At 35.2% G+C, this 21,949-nt stretch overlaps 2 protein-coding genes and 1 non-coding gene across 4 annotated transcripts in view; 1 reads left to right on the plus strand and 2 right to left on the minus strand.

The window, feature by feature from the left end:
• Positions 1-2,426: 2,426 nt before the first annotated feature.
• LOC127855269 (doublesex- and mab-3-related transcription factor A2-like) lies at positions 2,427-4,850 on the plus strand. Its single transcript, XM_052390718.1, has 2 exons — positions 2,427-3,055; positions 3,866-4,850. The coding sequence occupies exons 1-2, from the start codon at positions 2,680-2,682 to the stop codon at positions 4,636-4,638; spliced, it is 1,149 nt and encodes a 382-aa protein (XP_052246678.1). The 5' UTR covers positions 2,427-2,679; the 3' UTR covers positions 4,639-4,850.
• A 5,686-nt stretch (positions 4,851-10,536) lies between these two features.
• On the minus strand, positions 10,537-10,607 carry Trnag-gcc (transfer RNA glycine (anticodon GCC)). The gene has a single exon. It is a non-coding gene; the product is annotated as a tRNA-Gly (tRNA).
• A 10,174-nt stretch (positions 10,608-20,781) lies between these two features.
• LOC127855280 (DNA-directed RNA polymerases I, II, and III subunit RPABC1) overlaps positions 20,782-21,949 on the minus strand; it is a 29,611-nt gene continuing 28,443 nt past the window's right edge. For both annotated transcript variants that reach the window (XM_052390741.1, XM_052390740.1), the window contains exon 8: positions 20,782-21,738. In XM_052390741.1, coding sequence (XP_052246701.1) covers positions 21,673-21,738 — 66 coding nt within the window. In that variant the 3' untranslated portion in view covers positions 20,782-21,672. The remainder of the gene's footprint in view (positions 21,739-21,949) is intronic.

Consider the following 21,949-nt stretch of genomic DNA (forward strand, 5'->3'; position numbering starts at 1 on the left):
TGCGTCTCTACGGCGTCCCAACGACGTCCTTAACATAACGCCGGACTTCGGCGACCACATTGAACATGTTCAAAGTGGTCGCCGTGGGCTCGCGTCCTGAGCAATTTTCGGCGTCTTCACTGCGTCCTCTTGCGTCTTTACTGCGTCTCTCTGGGGTCTATGGCGTCCTCACTGCGACCTGGGTCGCCGTAAGGACGCAGTAAGGACGCCAGTCCGGTGTGACGGGGGTATAAAACACGACAAGAACGTTAAAGTGTGCGCCGTGAAGTCGCCGATGGTCGCCAATAGTCGCCGCGTAAACGCAGAGGGTTTGCAGAATGAACGCAGTGAACACGCTCAGGACGTGGTGGGAATGCCGCGTACACTCGAAGAAAAAATTCAGTAACCCTGGCGTGATGGTTGACGGTTTTTGGATTTCTTTGCGAAAAAAATAACATGTTAGCGTTCTTAATACGACTATCGGCGTTTTCCAAAAAAGACTATCCGGTGCGAAGTGGGTATCAAACGGTTTCAATCGATGACCTACGTATGAAACATCTAGTTTTGATACCAGGGTGCAGAGTCAACGGGGTTTTCAGGGGTTTACACACGGGCTGGAAAATATGTAAACACACCGTTAAGAACTTTTTTCTTCAAATATCTCAAGTTCTTGAAATATATTTGCAAAAATCGTAAGTGCATACAAGAGTTTTTCTTGCAGTTTGTATCGATATCTTATAGTATGAAAAAAAAAAATCCTCAAATACGTCTGAAATCGGTAACAAAATGTCACGTTGCGTGAGGCATAACTGTGTAATACACAAGGGATTTTTAAACAAAAACACAGGCTTATTAAATTAAGTAATTCTGATATATCTCACATTGCCATACGCAGCATAAAAATCTGTCGTGTATGCACTAGTTGAAATTCTTAAGAAATATTGTTTTAAAAAGTTATTTGAAAAAAAGCAACACTTTCCGGTGTGTTTAATTGGGAAGCTCACAAAGTAACGTGATCCTACACCTTGCATACATTCTCTCATTATTTATATATAGTCATATTATAACGTCATCCTCCTAAGCACAGGAATCAACGCCGCCGCCATCACCACCGCCATGAAAATCATTTTAAAAAGCAGCATCATAATCATCCTCGGGAGATATATATCATGAATTTATGATGACTACTATACTTGAAGATACGAGTGAGAACATGTCCGTATCGGTAATATTTAGTTTACATTCAGAAACGTTAATTTGTATTTTAAACTGTAACATTGATCAGTTACTATTTTTTAAAATAACAATGAAAAATGGACAACAAGAAACACTATTTACATGGAAACTTTACAAAGATAAATAATATAATAATACATAATTACTAAAAAATTACCAATAAGAATACAAATTTATGAAAATTGATTTGTACTTTGTATCATGAACTTTATTACCAGCACACATTATTGTTATTATTATTATTATTATTATTATTATTATTATTACTATTATTATTATTATTATTATTATTATTATTATTATTAATTATCATTATTATTATTATTATTATTATTATTATTATTATTATTATTATTATTATCATCATCATCATCATCATCATTTTTATTATTATCATTTTTATTATTATCATTTTGTTATTATCATTTTAATTATTATAATTTTTATTATCATCATTTTTATTGTTATATTTAATTATATTCTGTTTAAATATTAAAATTTAAATTGCTTTTTTTTTACAGTTTTAGTACACAAACGCATTCATCAGCGATGACAAATGTGTGCGCAGAAAACGCTGCCTTTTGAGTGCCCATGCATTTGTTAATAAGAAAAACAAGCATCTTGTGGATCAAAAGAGTGACGCAGTTACAACATTTCCCAAATGTTTCCTTGTCGTTGAGTTCATTTTAATTACGAGGGCTTTCTACAGTTGCAGCCTTGTTAGGTAAACTTCATTTTTCAAACGCAGAACAACTCGCCGCTTGACTGTAGCCTCTGTGCGACATTGCGCAATTTATAAAATAGTTCTGTCAAACTAATCGCAAACAAATCTGTCAGGAATATCGAGTAACTCTTTTTGTCGCTGTTGAAACAAACTATGATGCATGACTTTTTAAGTTTATCTAACCCTTATGATTTAGATTAAAAAGGGATTTGAAAACTTTTAATTTCTGGACTTCAAAACATACAATAATTTTATCTGTAAAATAAAATAATGTGGAAAAAATGTAACGATATATTTTCGAATCGATCTACACGTTTCTGCAACACCCATTGGTTACACCCACAAATATTCTATCCAATCAAATCTTTCCTACCGTAAACATAATGTCATTCACAGATACTGGTTAATTCCAATGTAAATAATGTCTTCGATAAAGGCGTGGCTTTAATCCTGACTGTACTTATTTTAGGTGTCCATTGAACGGAGCTATAAATTAAACTAGCATCCAATCTGTCGAATAGTTGTTCATTCTCTTCGGATATGAACTGTGTGAGAAAATATCAAACACTCGGTTACTTTAACTGATTGTTGAACGTGTCTACTCGTGAATTTCATTCCAATCGCAATACAGAATCTACAGTTTGTCGTTCAACGCGCCACAGGAAAGAAAGGGGAAACATTCTGTAATAATTTGTCTCTGGAATAACTCTCAGAAAACGGACGCATTGGATTCGTACAGGATGAACGCGATGTCCCACCTGTATCCCGTCACGGAGAAGGGGACACGGAAGCCTAAATGCGCGCGCTGCCGGAACCACGGCATGGTCTCTTGGCTGAAGGGACACAAGCGGCACTGCGAGTTCAAGGACTGCACGTGCGCCAAGTGCAACCTGATCGCAGAGCGCCAGCGCGTGATGGCGGCCCAGGTCGCGCTAAAACGTCAGCAGGCAACCGAGGACGCCATCGCGCTGGGGATCCGCGCGTGCGCGCATGACGGTGGCGTACCGATCATGACCCAGGGACCGCTATGGGGACCGGGCACGGTCCATCCGCCGGAAACGAACAAGGAGAGAGAGGAGCGGATGAACAGGGAAAATATCATGCGAAATCATACAGGTATTAATTTTGTCTATAATAAAAGTATTATTATTATTATTGTTTATTATTATTATTATTATTATTATTATTATTATTATTATTATTATTATTATTATTATTATTATTATCTGTGTTGAAGATGCTTATGTATACATTATTTTTATAACGGTGCAATATATTTGTGAAGCAACAGTTAAATAGTGAGCTCGTCTGATCAAATCCGTCGTTTTGACTTATAAGTGATTATTTTATCTTTTATATTAAACTGTCAAATTACTTTGATAAAGATGAACTTTCTATTTTAATTAAGCAAGTAATAATTCAATTGAACCTGCTAGCACAAAACTTGCATGTTGTGTTTTAATTATTTTTTAATTACATTTTGGGCTGAATATCAAATCATGAATTTAATAAATATTTTTGCAAATTTGTTTATAAGAAAATAATTCAGAAAATTAAGGGATAATGTTTACTAAATTACTATTATTTAAATGTGTTTGTATTGTTTCATTTTGCCATATAATTGTTGTTGTTTTTATACAATAGATTACTGATTACTATTGACTATGTAAGTTATTGAATAACAAAGAATATAATTGTTTCATTCTTGTTGAATTATTTAATTTAAGAAACTTCAATAAAAAAAATATTTATAATTTATTTCAGCTTTTCAATTATATTTTCTATTGAAGTAATATCAGTATACTATTGTACAAATATCCACATTTTTAATTATATTAATAATATAATTAAAAATGTGGATATTTGTACAATAATATACTGATATTACTAATATTATTATACTTTGTACATTATTCCGTATTGCAGATAGCAATTCAGAAGATAATGCAGACGACGACATCAGCGTCTCTGATGACGACGACTCCAGATCGTCTCAACCGGAAGAGACGCAATCGCGTCTCCTCACATCCACGCCGATATCTCCGACGGAAACACTCAAGCGCTTGACCGACCAACCATTTGACAAAGAAGGTGTATGTTCCAAATCAGGGGTCATGAAACCGGCCGCGTATGCACCTGGACGCCTCTCGAATTTGGACATTCTCGAGCGAGTGTTTCCCCTTCACCGGAAGTCAGTTCTTGAACTGGTTTTACAAGGTTGTAATGGGGATCTAGTGAAAGCCATCGAGCAGTTCCTTTCGGCCCAGGATACGCTAGAAGCCAGAGGAAAGCCGGAATACAGCGCGAAGCCGGCGCTAAGGTACCACCCTTACTCAAGCGGTTCGAACTGGATTCATGGATCAAGCAACCACTACGGGTCTTCACTGCCAACCACTTTCGATATGAAGTCAGCGTTCAAACCTCTACCACTACCTCCTATTTCCGGTCTTCACTCGGCTTTCCTTTCCGGTTATCCACAGTTGTCGTCTGCATCACCGCTTATGTCATCATTTAGCGCAGGACAGTACTCGGCACCCAATTTTGGACTACCGCTGTCACACGGGTCTTATTCCGGGCTCCATGGTTACACTGGACTGTTCGGCTCGCCGTTTTCCATTTTGCCGTATAGGGCGAACGAGGCTAGAGACATGACAAAAGCTGTCGACAGGGAACCACTTGCTCTTGAAAACAAACCGTGACGAAATTTGAATACATTTGTATAGTTTAAACAAAAATATTTATGTTAATGTAAATTATTGTTCATCCTCGGGCGATCTGCTCTTGACATACATGGCTTTACTCGTTCGCGTTATGAGTTTTATTAGTTTTTGAAAAATTATACTAAAAATGAATAGTTGTTATTTATGAGATGTATATATTCTGTTCACGCTATAATAAAATATTAATCGTTTCAACTTACTTTTTATTTTATGCCTTTTCGTCACATTTTATGTGCAATTCAAACACGATTATCGCTTCTCTTCTTTTGTAAAAATGACAAAATATCGTTGCAACAAATGTGTGCCAGCAAAACACAAAATCGATGTGTATTGTCCGATGACTGACGATAAATCAAAATTAATTTTTGAAGAAGTTTATCCATTTTTCTTGGAACTAAACTAAGATAAATAATAAGTGTAATAGATAAACACACCTGGCGTTCTAATTGATAATCCAATGTTTATCATTTGACAAACACACTTGTTAAACTGAACACTAACTTAGATTATTGTTGTACTATTATTGTTATAATTATTAATGATTATTTATGGTACTTTTAATTTTTTTATAAATTTATTTTCATTTTATATGTTATTTCCAATGTGGATTTTTCAAGATATTTGAAAGCCATATGAAAAAAGTATGTTTTTAATTGACATATAAACGTCTTATATGTCACCTTCGTAAATGAGCTATTATTTGTCGTAATAATTAATCAACAAGATAAAATAAAAAACAAAACAAACAATAAACAAGATCTTAGTATCAAAATATGGCTGTTTAATGGCTGATAAACAATGCGGAGCGTAACAAATATATTTGTCAATGCTTCGTTCAGGTACGGGACTTTTAACGCTGTTGATTGGGTTGTTTAACAACGATCACTTTTTCATATGTCTATAGATGGAACAGCGGCTATATGTTAGAAAATAATGTGGCAAAATACAGTTATCTATTATAAACAGGACTGGGCATTTTTGGTAAGGCCGCGTGACCTGACAAAAATACATGTATACGAATTACTTATTTTGTTTTGTGCGTCTAGTGTAAACCGCTACTAACAATTGATACCTTTTTACTGTAAATGTGCAATATGTAAAATCTCTTTAACACTATTATTCGTTTTGAGTCTGAAGTCTCTTTTCGATAAGTAATACAATACTTCATTGAAATGGGCCACACACGATCCTATATTGCACTTTAGGCAAATACATTTCAAACGTACATGAGTACATAAAACTCACGTTAATTTGAAAAACTACTTCATATAATAGTATATACGGTAACTATGGAATGCATCTTAAACAACACACCTTTACTGAGATATAGGTACATGTACTTATTTGTTCAAAATAATTATTAAATATCTTTCGATAAATGAACATATTTTAAAGCATTACGAATGTTCTTATTACTAGTAATTGCATACCTACACACGTACATGCGATGTATTTCCTAATATTGATACAGTTGGCGAAGTGACGTGATCCATTTTCTTCCATGGACGTGTGAAGTATTTAAGGTGTGTATCACAGTATACATAGCTGTATAATGCGCGTGTTTCTTACAACACTATTGCCGAATCTGATTCAAGGGCCCTTGACAAACCCAAGTTCGTGACGACTTCCTTTGGGTGGTCGCGCCAACCGCATGTTTGAATTCAACAGTAGCGTATCTAGATTGTCACCCTTGCGCACTCCTCTCGTTTCTGGAGTGTTTGCCATTCATTGCCAATTATTGTATCGTTGTATCGTTGTACATTGAAACTGTATTTAAAGTTGTTAGTTGTCAATGTTTACTGATCATTTCGCCACAACTGTTGGTTCACACATTGGCTAATTAGGCAGTCAATCCCTATGCATGGAAACCCATCAAAAGCGCACTACAAGTCAACAAACGAACAGAAAGTGTTTCTTTTCTAAACAAAACTATCAATATTTTATTGTATACAAACAGCGATATATTTTCCTTCCTAATAAATGTTGTTTATCTTAATACGTTAACGAATGTATTTAGAATTATTTCAATGACTTTAATAAGTATGGCATTAGAGTATATGTGCTTGTAACGATTTAAAATTTCCACAAAAGGAATGCTGTATCTCCACACAATTAGCTATACAGTAGCGATTTGGTACTAAATCAGAGCTTTTTGTCACCATTTTGGGAAAACGACATATACCCGTGAAAAAGGGAATTTTAGCGTCGATTCAATTTAATTGAGAACATAGAGTATTGCTCCACTTATAACTTCTAATTAATTATTGACAAAACGAACGTTACTTTAACTTACATTCCTGATTATCAGAGAATAATGAACATAAAGTTATCAGTTAAATGGATATTACAACTTCAAACTGTGTATTTCTATACATAACAGCTCTATTTCAGAACATCTGAAAGTCAACCGATTATTCGGGAATTTCGGACTGAATTTGCGGAACACATCAGCCTTGTTCTGAGAAAACTGGGCTTAATGCAGTCCGCACAGGCTAATCAGGGACGACACTTTCCGCCTAAATTGGATTTTTGCTAAGAAGAGACTTCATTTAAATGAAAAATGTAATACAAGCGGAAAGTGTCGTCCCTGATTATCTGGGACGACACTTTACGCACATGCATAACGCCCAGTTACGTGTATGGTCTTATGAGGCGTTATTTCGAACGTATTGCCTACATCAGTTCGACAAATTCCTTCGGCACATTCCGTATCCTGTTGGGTCACAGTGTTTGGATTGTATTAACTCCTCTATGGGGCATCTTATTGTACGGATACAGTATCAGAAAGAGTAAAACATTGCCGAATAATTGGCTTGATAACTTTTGATAACAGTAACCGTGCCATTAATTTTCAGTAAGGGATTTAATTAATTGGTTATTATGGTAGATACTTTATCATGACTGATTAAGAGTAAGCTAATTTTGTTGTCATAAATCAGTGTGCTATAGAATATTACAATTGATAACATCTTTGTTTAAGTGTTAACGTGTTAACATGAAATTCGGATTATATAGAAATGCATAATACATTCATAACTCTTGTGTATGTTTTTTAATTAAATGTTTTTGAAGCAATATAATATCGAAACAATATTTTTAACGATTTCTAATTGCTATTAACACCCCTGTACGTCGATAATCCAAACTCAGTTGGATAATTCAAACTGAAGAAAAAAAATTGCCGGCCGAAAGTGACAACTGAAACGTTGGCAATTATTTTATCATTTCTGCTAATTTAGTAACTATAAAGTCGTAATTTTTCTACACATGTGATAATGAATGTCTGAAACCTCATGCGTTTTTAGTTTTGCAATGATTTAATAGTTTTCTAGTAAAAAAAACGATAAATTTGTCTTCGGAAAATGCTAACTTTCGTGAAATGCGACCTATGTGTTGAATTATTTACACGTTAATTGACAAAAGAGCGAACGAAACTGTATCAGAGATATGCCAAATTATATCACTGAATGTCCTTTAAAATGTTACTTTTAAACTTTTAACACATGTGTGTTTCTGTGTTAAAATCATGTGTTTGCAGGACGGGTATGAAATTTGATGGATAAATCCAAACTGATATGAAAATTTATGTGGATAATAACCAAACTCAAAATGGATAATGCACAAACTACGATGTATTTAACATGTTTTTCAAAGACAGGTTGGATATTATTCTTTGAAAACAACTATTAATAACCAAAAACTCACACGATGTGTATAATGAAATACAAAAATACTTTCAACGAACATCAACATTCATTTATTTGTTATTTGTGAAATCAATTTCAACTGAACTTGCATATATATATATATATATATATATATATATATATATATATATATATATATATATATATATATATATATATACAATTGAGATTAGAAGCAAAATAAGCATGCGAGATTTGCATTCCACGTACAAAGAGATGCCATAACACGTGTGCCATGTCATTTTGGATAGGATGAAAAGCATAGGAATTTAAAAATGTCCCTACCTATTATTTAATCATTTGATTTAAAGGGGTTCCAGTCGAAGCTGCAGGTTAAAGTGGCACTTGCCCCGCTGATTCATGTTTTTGTCATCATATTAGAGGTTTCGAATATTATTTGAGGCATTACTGATCTGATTCATTTTACATTATATCAGAAAGATTGCATCGAATGGTACACAAATATTTAAGGGGCATATCGACGGCTAGTATAGCATTTTGACTTTCCGAAATATATTTACATATTGAAAGAACATATTAAATGATTTCTCAATACACATACATACATATTCTTCTGTAAATTATGTATTTTAATAATAATAATAATAATAATTAGTTTTTCTCGTGACCCTTTTCGCCGGCGCGGGGAAATTGAAGTAGTAGTAAATTATTTACTAGTGAATTGTACAGCACCCCGCTATGCGCATGCTCACTGACGATAAACGACTTTTAAAGGTAATTTAGCATACAACGCTTGCGAGTTCTATATGGAATGACTTTGAACCCTATTGAAACATTGGTGTGAATAATATTTGTGGACTTATAACTATTTTTCTTTCCGATTTCATCAATTACGTTTTATTCCTACCGATTTTATGTTAATAAAATTTGGACTTTTTGTAATTTTGAATATTTGATATTTCATTATATAGGGAAATACCGTCGATTCGCTCGGCTCCTTTAAACTGGTGGCAAATAGTTTTAGAGCCGAGGCTTGGGCGCATAGTATTGGCTTTATTTCGCTACGTAGTAGGACCAGACTGATAGAGGCACTCGTATGAAAATGCTTATTTATTTCCAACATTTGAATACAGGTTTGATGAAATATATATTTCTCAGTACAACTCCATTGGCGGCAATGGAGATCGATCGGCATGACGAAGAATTTGAGTTAGTCATTTCAAGACGAATGTTCCATGAGCCAGATACATAGATGCAGGCTATAGCTAATTAACATACCCAAGGGTTACTCATAAAATTGATGCAGACAGCCCGCACATTCAGTCTCTTGTATGTATTGCTTGGGGTAACATCATTATTAGTAGTTGTAGAGTTAAGCTTCATTAGAATGCTATTACATATATAACCTCACACTTGTGTTGTTATTGAGTCATTTGACTATATACATTTGTATTAACAATAAGATAACATTACAACAACGAAGAAGAAGAAAAGAAAAAAAAAAGGAAAAAGTTTTACATGGAAAGAAAACAAAATCATTTTTATGATGATTGTTTTACAATGTGCTTACATGCTTTTGTTGTCAGCAATTAAATAAATCTCGACATATTTTACAAGAGTGTTCATTTTGCATAGATCTTTACATTAAGACATCTGGCAGTTATTATCCATCGACTTCCTAATGTAAGTTTGGAATTATCCATACACTAGTTAGGTCATTATCCAATTTGTATATTCTTGTCCCAAACAAATACGAATATATTGCGTTTTAGAGCATTTACGCCAATCAAATTTTTTACATACATATATGAAAGGTTAATACATAAGTCCAAGCATTAAAACATTAAAAACATTCGATTATAAGTGGTTTTGGCCTAAAACTTTCGACAATTTCAATTACTTTTTCCAGATTTTCAAACATATTCATTTTATTTCGACGTAATTGTTTTTTATTGTTATGAGTTTATTAGCGCATTGTATCCGGCAAATAACATTTTATCAAACAGAAACGTTTATTATGTCACAACTAAACTTAAATAAACGTGTGATTAGAAATAAAAGACTGGAGTCTTTATTTGTGTCGCCATTTTTTCTTCAGTTTGAATTATCCTACTGATTATCGACGTACAGGGGGTGATTAAGAGTCAAAATATTGGGGGAAATAGTGGGTCGTCGTTGTTTTGAATGTTTGTATATTGAAAAAAAAACGTGCATCGGCCGGGAATCGAACCCGGGCCGCCCGCGTGGCAGGCGAGCATTCTACCACTGAACCACCGATGCTACACATGTCAGGGAGGTAAACACAAATAAGTCCTTGGAAGCACCTGAGGTAACTGTAATTTCACAAATTGGACGAAACGGAGATTTAGCGTTCTGTAATTACATTCGCATAAGATAAATTGCGTGATGTACATGTCGTTATGTTTTCTTTGTACATGTGGTTGTATTTTCTATTTGATTATTGCGTTTGCTAAATCAAAACTTATTAAAACTGCTTGTTTTGATTACAGGTGGAAGTAACGTACCCAGGATAGTATTTAATTTTTTTTATTAGGAGCCCAATATATTCAAATAAATATATAAAATCATGTTTAATGAGATTTTTTTTACAAAAGCCATGAAAAAAATCCCCACCCTCTGATATTGGAATCATAACAAGGTCATTAACTAGAATTTATCATAGACCTGTCTTCGCGGGCCGCAAAAAATGTCAAAAACAGCTTTAATCCAAAGCATCCCTTGATCCTCCTTTGGGCAATTGGACAACCTTTCAAAAAAAGTTAACTTCAAAAAAATCTGTCCAGCCGTTAACTCACAGTCGGACGATAACCAAGCAATATTTCCAGTCCGCTTGTCAACCCGAATAAATCTTCGACAGACTTTCAAACAATTTTTTTTAGTTTTTGCCCGTTAAAGGGATCTTTTAACGCTTTGGTAAATTGACAAAATTGAAAAAAGTTGTTTCAGATTCGCAAATTTTCGTTATAGTTATGATATGTGTGAGGAAACAGTAATACTGAACATTTACCATGGTCTAATATAGCCATTATATGCATCTTTTGACTATTTTAAAACCTAAAAATTATAAAGCGTTGCAACGCGAAACGATTGAATAATTTGGAGAGTTCTGTTTTTGTCGTTAAATTTTGTGAAACTACGAAGATTGCTTATTGCCCTTGTATACGTACACGGCGGAATAGCTCAGTAGGCTAAAGCGTTTTTACTTCAGGACTCTGGCAGGGCTGCAGGGGTCACTGGTTCGAAACCTGGTCCGGGCAATGTTCTTTTCCTTTTTTTAATTTTATTCTTAATTTTTTACTGGAGCTTTTACGATCCAATGTTTACATTTATCGATATAAAGCATTTAATGAATAAGTTAAAAAATGCCAAAATCTGTGAAAAGGCCCCTTTAAAGGGATCTTTTCACGCTTTGGTAAATTGACAAAATTGAAAAAAGATGTTTCAGATTCGTAAGTTTTCGTTTTAGTTATGATATTTGTGAGGAAACAGTAAAACTGAACATTAACCATGCTCTAATATAGCCATTATATGCATCTTTTGACGATTTTAAAACCTAAAAATTATAAAGCGTTGCAACGCGAAACGATTGAATAATTTGGAGAGTTCTGTTTTTGTCGTTAAATTTTGTGAAACTACGAAGATTGCTTATATTAGGTATAAAATACGTCAAGAATGTGTACTCGGCGGAAAAGCTCAGTAGGCTAAAGCGTTTTTACTTCAGGACTCTGGCAGGACTCCAGGGGTCACTGGTTCGAAACCTGCTCCGGGCAATGTTCTTTTTCTTTTTTAAATTTTTTCTTGATTTTTTACTGGAGCTTTTACGATTCAATGTTTGCATTTATCAATATAAAGCATTTAATGAATAAGTTAAAAAAAATGCCAAAATCTGTGAAAAGGCCCCTTTAATTGATAGCTCGCATCCTATTCCTTTAAAACAACAATATATAAAGTTAAACAAGAAACACAAATTTTTAACCTGTTAGTCATAAATAAACTTTTTGGTTTGAGTTTTGCTCACTTCAGAGAATGACAAAAGCATCCAGTGTTTTTATCAGTTTATAAGTAGCTGTGCTTCCTCTATTAAACCAGTCGACGTCACTTATACTTTAAAATGTTAAATGCATTCATTTGCCTTTCTGTCATCTTGTTTCATATTGTTTTACGTGTTCAATTGCGCCCATATGAAGCTTTGCACCAATGCCGTTCTTGCAACATGATCAAATGCGATTTTCGGTTGATTGTTAATTCTTATGATTCGTTTTCATGGCTTCAGATACATATGAACACTAATGTTTTGTAGTGGATAGGCTGCCAACATCGATAATTGTGTTCTTTATAGAAATTGCAGAGAGTAAAATATAACAATAAACGCTTAAAAGGAAGTTAGCTTCTACTATGCGCAATGCAAATATATACTTGTAAACAACACGTAAATGCTGTGTTTCAGAGCGATTCTTTTATATTTACCGGTATGTCTATTATCAATTAATTGTCCAATGCCGTTTTAGTTGGTCGCGTTAGCGGCCGACTATATTTACAGAGCATACTTTGCAAATCAGTATGTGCTTAGAAGCCTTAGGTACGGTAAGACCCGCAACTCACTCTGCTAGGGACGATTACCGATGCCTGTCTGCAGCAGACGACACATGATTCTGCTCTAGCAGTGAGTGTATATACCAGCTTGTAAGAGGAAATTGGATAGTCTAGTGTTTATCATTGAAATCTGTACATACTGGCTGCTTTCAGGGAAAACGGGGCTTAATGCACGTCAAATAAGATTAGCCTGTGCACACTGATTAGCCTGTGCAATGCGCACAAGCTAATCAAGGACGACAACCGCGAACAACTTCAGTGCATTCAGCGCTTTGATTATTTTATTTTTGTGGAGGTGGTCTTTATGCCCGAGTTCTAGGCTTATGCTACAAAACAGCATAGTCTTAGAGTAATCGATTTCGTTTCGATATCTAGCCTTTCCGGTCCATTTAATAATTATGTCACGTGGACAAAATAGTTTATTTATTACATAACCTGGTTTGAGTCCGAAAAACTCACTCCGACGATCTGTCAACACGTGTTGTCTAATTTTGACGCATTGTACTGACTGCAAATTTATAAATTTGTTTTAATTACCATCAATTGGACGAATGCTTATCAGTGCTTAGTATTTTTTGTCAGATAGAGCCAGAAACATTTTTAACTACTTTAATGTTTTATACTGACTCTACCCCCGCAGTTAAAGTTTCTTTATACTGAAGTGGAAATACGATATAAATGGTTCAGGCTCATGAAAGGTTGATAGCTTCAAAAGAGATAAATTACTGCCATTGTAAGGGACTCATTTTTTTCGCATGCAAACATTCGTGTCACACAGACATAGCGCTAATTCCTCGCTGTCGAAATCACCTTGTAGCATTTTGACAGCGTATCTACCGAGATTGACAAAGTTTAAAACTATTTTTCGCGTATTTAAACCATTTTGATACTTATTTCAACCCCGTGTTTGCCTCTTGAAACGCTCGACTGACGTTAAGAGCTCTCAGTTGCAGACTAATGGGAAAGAAATCTTCGATAAAAGTGACAAATTAAGAAGGGGGATCGTCTCGTTGCGCTCTCCGAGCACCCAGACATTGTCGGGGTAGATTAAAACAAAGTAGCGCGGCCGTAGATTTAAATGGATAGACCGTGTAAAGATGCGCCACTCGTTCTGTAAGAAAGAGCCAATTTTGCCGCAACGGCAATTTACCCGGCGTCAAAACAATCGTGTCACTTTGATCGAAATGTATTTTGAAAATACGTAAACGAAAATTCTCGGATAAAATTGAACAATATCAGCCCGAACGTTCCAAAGTTGACACATAGTTTCACTTTTTTCAAATGACTGGATAGGATTGAATGTCTGTACTTAAAGTTATACTTTGTATTATCATGCTCTTTATTTTGAAACAACACTATTTGTTAAATTATTGACACCTTCATATCACATTTCAATATTATTTTCAAATCATGCGTCCATTGTTCCCTTATCTTCTTTGTTTCGTTGGACGCATTTAAATGACACGTGCACTTTCAAGATATAGTATCAATCACTTGGTACAAATGTGTTGAATACTTGTACGCGCACTTGATGTTTTTTTTATATCGGACTCATAGCGGGATATTCTCAAACATTACCATTGCTCCCATAAGGCGTGTGCACTGTTTAACAAAGTCAAGTGCACAACACAAAATTTAGAGTGTGTGTATTTCTAAGTTTATGAGGTCCTTCCACGCCTGATGCAGCATTATGGGTGGATCCGGAGTGTGACCCAGCACCCCTACCTAATTAAGTTACTAGACTCACGAACGTTGGGACGATTTTTCAATTTTGGTGGGGTCTTGTGTTGGGTGGGTGGGGGGGGGGGGGGGTGCAGAGTATCCGGACGAAACCCCACCTGTCCCGTATGGTGACCATCAACCAAACTCACATGCTTCCGGGAATAGAGATTGAATCTAGTAGGCCTAGGCAAGGGGCGCGTGTACCAACCGCTGTGCACGCCGGACATGTTTTAGGCCACGTGTGTCCTTTTTGTAGAGTAAAGACGAGTAAAGTCCGCTGTGAGCCGCATAAAAAATTACTCAAATAAAACAATTCAAACGTACAAGACAATGTCGTTGATGAAAGATGTTGGGATAACGTTTCATTTGGCTCATGTCTGAATGTGACTGGACGAATAAGCGGCGCATCTCTCCGAGATTTCCCCCCCCCCCAAAAAAAAAGAAATGACACAGCTTACTGTTCATACGAAAATTGCTAAAAATGGCGATTAGACCAGTAGTTGCCGCGTCAACAACTGTAGTAAGAGATTTGTAAAAAAATGAAGCAACATAAATTTAAGACATTTATGAAAAGGCACGGACAACGATATAGTGTACGAAGAAAATGTCTAAACAAAGGCAAGAAAAACGTCCCGAATTCGAAGTCCCCCATATGTTCCAATCGTTCATTGTATCCACAAGAGAGTTTCCCAGTTTGCTTTCCTAAAACTATCAATCTACACGGGCAAATTAATAAACCCTCGGAAGTCTGTTGTACACATCGAACTAACACGTAAAACAATCTGAAAAGTAATTGATATTTGAGCAATGTAAACTCTTCCCTCATGAAATAGCCGATCAGCAAACACGATGAAAACGAAGCCTCCAAAACTGGTTACTGGTAAAATGTTTGCCTTGTATCAAATTATGAATATAAAACAGCTGCTTAACAGAAATTTCAAACGGTGTCAATATTACAACAAGTGGAGCCTTATATTTGCAAGGCGGGCCACTTCATGCGATGTTTGCATGAACGACAAAGGCCCAAAGGTCGGCGCCAACTGGGATTAAGCCAGTCGGCATATGGGGGTACCACCCCTTAAATATGTTCCTTACTAGGTGTCTTGTTACAAATCAGTTTTTCGAAAAATGAATTCATTGTTTCTCTGTGTCATAATATAATGACCGTTTGCAACCGAGGCTGTAATTTGCACCTCACACTTTTCATGTGTTTCCTAGGACAAACTATATGTTCGATATGAAGACATCTCCCAATGAAAGCCCTAAATTATATCATTGTATTATTTTGAATTCTTTTAAAGATGTTTAAGATTTGGTGTTTGGCTACCTGACTTAACGCGCACCAACACTCTGGAACAGCAGACGGGATGAGTTCGGCGATAGCCGATGTATCACGATCGGCGCACCTAATCTTAATGGGCACATGGGCGGTATGGAAACATCTATGCATTAACTAGAAAATTGTATGCACACGAAATAAGTATGATACTCTGGACCAATACAATATCATTAAACTAAGCCTGAAATCGAACCAAAAGCCAGTGCATGTGATCGCAATGGCCGCTATTTTTTTAGTGACTCCCAGTCGTCTCAATGTGCCGTGTTTACATTGTTGTATTCAAATAAAATAAGAACGACAAGATCAAAACCTTTGAAGATTCGACGAATTTGCCTATAATTTTTGAAACAATATTTAAAGGGAACATAATATAGTTTGTGTAACATGCTACGAAAACGATACTGCTTTCTTCTGCGTAAGCCACTGAAGGGGGTTCTTCATTGCTCTCAATATTTGATTAATAACGTTCCATTACTATTGTATGAATACACCACACGGGGACGATAGAAAGCCCGTAAAGGGTAAATATATTTGCTTTACCCGATACTACAAAAAGATCTTTAGCCAAAATGCTCTTTTTAGTGATTATATTGATAATAATTGGCAGGCAGAAGAAAGAAGTAATCAAATTAAAGAACACTTGAAAATTACAGTTTTAAATTGCTAGAGAATGAATGATAGAAATGCAAATTATACGACTTTTAACAAAGAACGTTAATCAATGGGCGTAACTCTTGTCTAAGGGACCACGATTGATACATAATAATGTATGCGAGTAATTTTACGAGCACAATACAAAATTGCGATAGCTTATTGATGCAATAATAGCCGTATTTTGTATAAAAAGAAGTACATTCCAATGAGATTCAAGCAAACAACACAGAATATGATTTACTTTGAATATTTAATCAAAATAAGTACACGAATAATAGTGTGTGCACATGTAAGTATGACCAAGCGGTATTACTTAACAAAAAGGCTAATAATTTTCGTTAATTCTATTCACTTGTTAATAGAAACACTAATTAAAGAATTATTAAAACTTTTAACAAAAATGCAACATATAAAATTACATTTATCACCCGGCAATTACGTATACAAAGCTACCAAAATGGTTGGTCACATTTGCGGCTTAAGTGCGTGCGAATATGTTTATTCCTGGTTGAATACCAGATTTAAGCATTTGAAAACTTGAAAACAAGTGGACATACATCCACACAGATGCGTAAGACTAACGAAAATCTTTAAGTTAAACTTAAGTCAAATTTCAAAATACCAAAATCCACATGTATTTGTTATCAAAATATTGTACAATTACATCGCCCACCCAGATCGAAGAACTTTTGCCAGTGTCTGCGTGTTTGTTTTGTTAAAGTCTACAGTTGACGTAAAGTGAGTCGACCTCATCTGGGTACCATCCTATCGGCCGTAGTTATGACTACCGTATTTACTGTAATAAACTCAAGTTATGCTGCACAGCGTGAAAAACACACGATCGATCGCACATTATACTTTGCCATTCTTATATGGTGCATTTCTTTACAGAGTGAACTATTACACATATTTATGTTGTACTTCTAGTAAAAGTGTCTAGTTTTTATGTCTTTTCATTTCGTCAACAAGTTGTGTATTTGAGTGAACTATACCATCCTTCATTCGGCACCTTAAAGTATCTACCGAGCAACTAAATGATAGGCATTCTTTCGAGTCGGATGCATTAAATATTTCTCAAGGAATATATCTTTCACTTGTTACACTATAAACATAAAAAAAGATGAAAACGCACTATCTTTTTTTCTACTCCAAATGAGACAATTTTTAACAGTAAATACTTAACTTATATTAACAATAATTATTTACTCATTTGTGAGCCAAGTTGTCTTTTCAACAAGGACATATTGTCTTTTTCGCTTCTATTGAGGTATAACTACGGTACGCTGGTGTCATCTTGGAACAATCAGTGAAACTAAATGCACGTTCTAACGCTTCCCATTTGTCAATGTAAACATGGCGGCACGCCGTGTTATTGTTTCAATTTAAAGTATTTAGCCTCGAGTGATCGAATAAATATTGTTGAAACTGTATGTTGGATTAATAGAGAGCAGAACTACACAGAATTTGGTATTGTTAATCAACTATGAATACATTGTTTATATAAGCGAGGTGTGTGTGGAAAATTAATCCAAAACGTACAAATTTGTTGTGCTTTCTGGAGTTTGGCATGGGGTTTTATATTGGTTTACAATTTTTATAATATAATAACCGAGTGTTTTATTATTTCAGAACACTGTTGCTGTGCTGTCCGGTTTCATATTATTTACAAAATATCAACTTTATGTCCGGAAAGCATTTTAACGATAGAAAGCACGAGTGTTTGCGTTCAGAATTAAATACTTATGCAAAATCTAAGCTTATATTTGCAACAAAACTGCTTGCGAATAATAAAATCATTCAAAGTTTTAATTATAATTTGTATGAAATCTTGCACAAAACTGGACACATATTCAGGAAGATCCTACGAAAAAAATAAGAAAAATCATCTCCTTATAAATTCATTTTACAGAAAATTAGTTACATAAAACAGTCACCAAGTATTTGCTTTAGCCAAAGTTTCATCAAACTAAAATAAATTATATTAGCGTTTATAATGCTTTTATAAAGCCTAAAAGGCGAGTGGTAGATCTCCTAAAAGGCCCGGGTTCAAATACCGGCGAAGGCAAACATTATCATTTAACCCTTTTTTAGTTGGTCGCGTTAGCGGCCAGGTAAATTTACAGAGCATATTTTGCAAATTAGTATGTCCTTAGAAGCCTTAAGTACGGTAAGAACCACAACTCACTCTGCAAGGGACGACTACCGCTGCCTGTCTGCAGCAGACGACAAATGATTTTGCTCTAGCAGTGAGTGTATATACCCTCTAGCAGTGAGTTTATAAGTCGACATTGGCCAGTATAGTGTTTATCATTGAAATCTGTACATATTGGCTGCTTTCAGGGAAAACGGGGCTTAATGCACGTCAAATAAGATTAGCCTGTGCACACTGATTAGCCTGTGCAAAACGCACAAGCTAATCAAGGACGACAACAGCGAACAACTTCAGTGCCTTCAGCGCTTTGATTTCATATTATAGTTCATTTACATTATTGCACATAATATACATGTAGTTAGTTAATACGTACGAGACATACAAACATAAATTATTAATGCGAAAATATGTTAACAAGACTCTTAATTAAGAGCGTTTGAGGCCTACCTCCCTGTATATGTGTAAGATTTTTTTAGAAGTTACACTCGTATATGACTATATGGATTCCAGCATTAAAATGTTAACACGATCTTTTTTAATATTCGTCGCAAACGGTTCCAATTCAGTTTCAAAGCAAGGGACACAACTCGTATATACATTTCGGATGTACAATACTGAGTTGTCTATCTTCTTTCAATAAGTTTTATCAATTTTGATACACGTTTACCCATTTGACTTGTTGAAACGAACACAGGCTGAAACAACGTCGTCGTTAACAAAAAGCACATATTGTGTGAATCTTTTAGCTCGTTATGATGATATAAATGCTTGATCGAAACCAGATTTCAAAATAAACCCATTGTGTACTCATAATTACATTCTGCAGTGTATTATGAGTCATGCGAGATTTTAATTGTTCTAAATTTGGATCCTCAGCCAACCCTGAAGCCTTGACCACATTGTAATAGACCTTCCACAGGCATTGGCCCTGGTCTTGTACTAGTCGACAAATATACAGCTAATTACGTGGTGCAGGTAAATTTTGTATCGTATATGTCAACATTTCTGGAGTTATGAGCCATTTTTAAGGAATACTATTATTATTATAACAACTTCCTACACAATACGACATGAAGCTAAACTCAAAACTTGATATCATTGAGATGATATGCATGAGGCATGAGTCAATCATGGCCTGCTCAAAGTCAATATCACACTTGAAGGTAAAAGGTTTGCGGTTCCATTTTCGCAGTGTCTGCTCATAAACCTCTATATCCTTCAATGAATATCATGATTTTTTCTCTCAAATGGTAAGATCCTTGAGATGAAATGATGCATGCATAGACTCATCATGCCAGCTCAAGGTGAAAATCACACATCAAGGTTAAAGTTTTTAGTCTTCATTTCAGTGTCCATTTTTCAAATTATAAAACTTGTCTCTGATGTTTCGGTCTATAAAACTTGTCTCTGATGTTTCGGTCATTGAGACCATTTGCAGAAGGCAGTCATGATAATTGAAGCTAATGGTATACATTCTTTTTTAAAGATTTTTCTTAAAGCTTGCCTCTCATGCCCATCAGATTGTTGCAATGTCAAGCATGCATGAGCCATAAACACTACTTCAATGTAAAGGCTATACTTTAAGGTCAACATGATTTCAGAGGGATATATTGCTTGCTTTGAACTGTCGTGAGAAAAATGAGCCATATTTTGTTTTATTTGATAAAACAAACAAGATAGCCGAGTTCTTTCAATGAATACAGAAGCAAGCACTCACACATTATACAGTCATGTTCAGGTACAAGAGCAAGTATCAAATACGATTAACAGCCACAATTAAACCTTCAAGTATTCATGTATGGTTGATATAGTGTAATGGATATAGTGCCTTGCCTTCAGACCAGGTTTGGGCTTGATCCCGAATCAAGGCACTTTTCAAGATTGTTCAATAAAACAGTTACCCGTTTATGTGTACTGAACTATTACTAGTTTCATATTATTTCTGATTCTTTTATCATTAAAAGAACAAGATGTGACCATCAACATGATTTATTTACAAATGAAAGGTTTTTTCATGAACAGGGAAAGACAATTTTGAAATGAATGGTGAATAAAGGGATGGGTTGTCTATCCTCAGCAAAAGTGTTTTCAACTGTAACAAAATCAATCAATAACATAGCTTCTTAATACAAAAGTATATCTACCCACTGATTTCTTTATAAAATTAGAAAAACAATCAAAAACATTTGAATCCAGGAAGTTAAGACGCAACACAGTATCAACAAGCAAATTTGTTGAATTGATATCCCCCGCCAATAAGCTTCTGGACACAAAAATGTTATATTTGACACAAAAAAAGCATTTTTTCAAGATACAAAGGCCATAACTCCGTTATTAACAGATGGTGTACAATGCCATTTGGCGTGCATCATCCTCTTATCCATATATATACTGGTACCAAGTTTCAATTAAATCCGCCAAAGCATTCCCAAGATATGGCTCCGGACACAAAAAAAGCATTTCTTCAAGATACAAAGGGCCATAACTCTGTTACATGTATTAACAAATGATGTACAATGCCATTTGGTGTGCATCATCCTCTTATATATATATACTCATACCAAGTTTCAATGAAATCCGCCAAAGCACTTCCAAGATATGGCTCCGGACACAAAAGTGCCAGACGGAAGGACAGACGGACGGACAACGCCAAAACAATATCCCTCTGCCTATGGCTGGGGATAAAAACAACTTAACAAGTGACATTATCACAAGCAAATATCAACCAGCTAATCAATGCTACTTCACATTTGTCTTGTCAATGTCTTGTTCAAGCACGCAACCTGCCTATTGTCTGTGATATCAATGCCACATTTTGCAAGAGTTTCCACAATAACTTCAAGTCCACCACGGCCACCAGTGTCTCATATACACAACCTGTAGCTGACGTAGCGCCCTGCAGTCTCACTGGGTCGGATAATCTTCACCACCTGTCACAGATAGACAGAGTATTGTTGATTTGAGTGTGATACTTTTTTGTATTTTATACCCATTGTTTTGATGCCATCAATACTTGATGTATTCAACATTCAAATACGAGAAAACCATATTCACTACTTAGTTCTCTTGTTCTTTATTATGATAGAACCCCCACTTGAATTATCAATCCACCACATTGGGGTTTAACCCTTTACCACTAAG

This window comes from Dreissena polymorpha, chromosome 13 (genome assembly GCF_020536995.1).
Source record: "Dreissena polymorpha isolate Duluth1 chromosome 13, UMN_Dpol_1.0, whole genome shotgun sequence".
Lineage (NCBI taxonomy): Eukaryota > Metazoa > Mollusca > Bivalvia > Myida > Dreissenidae > Dreissena > Dreissena polymorpha.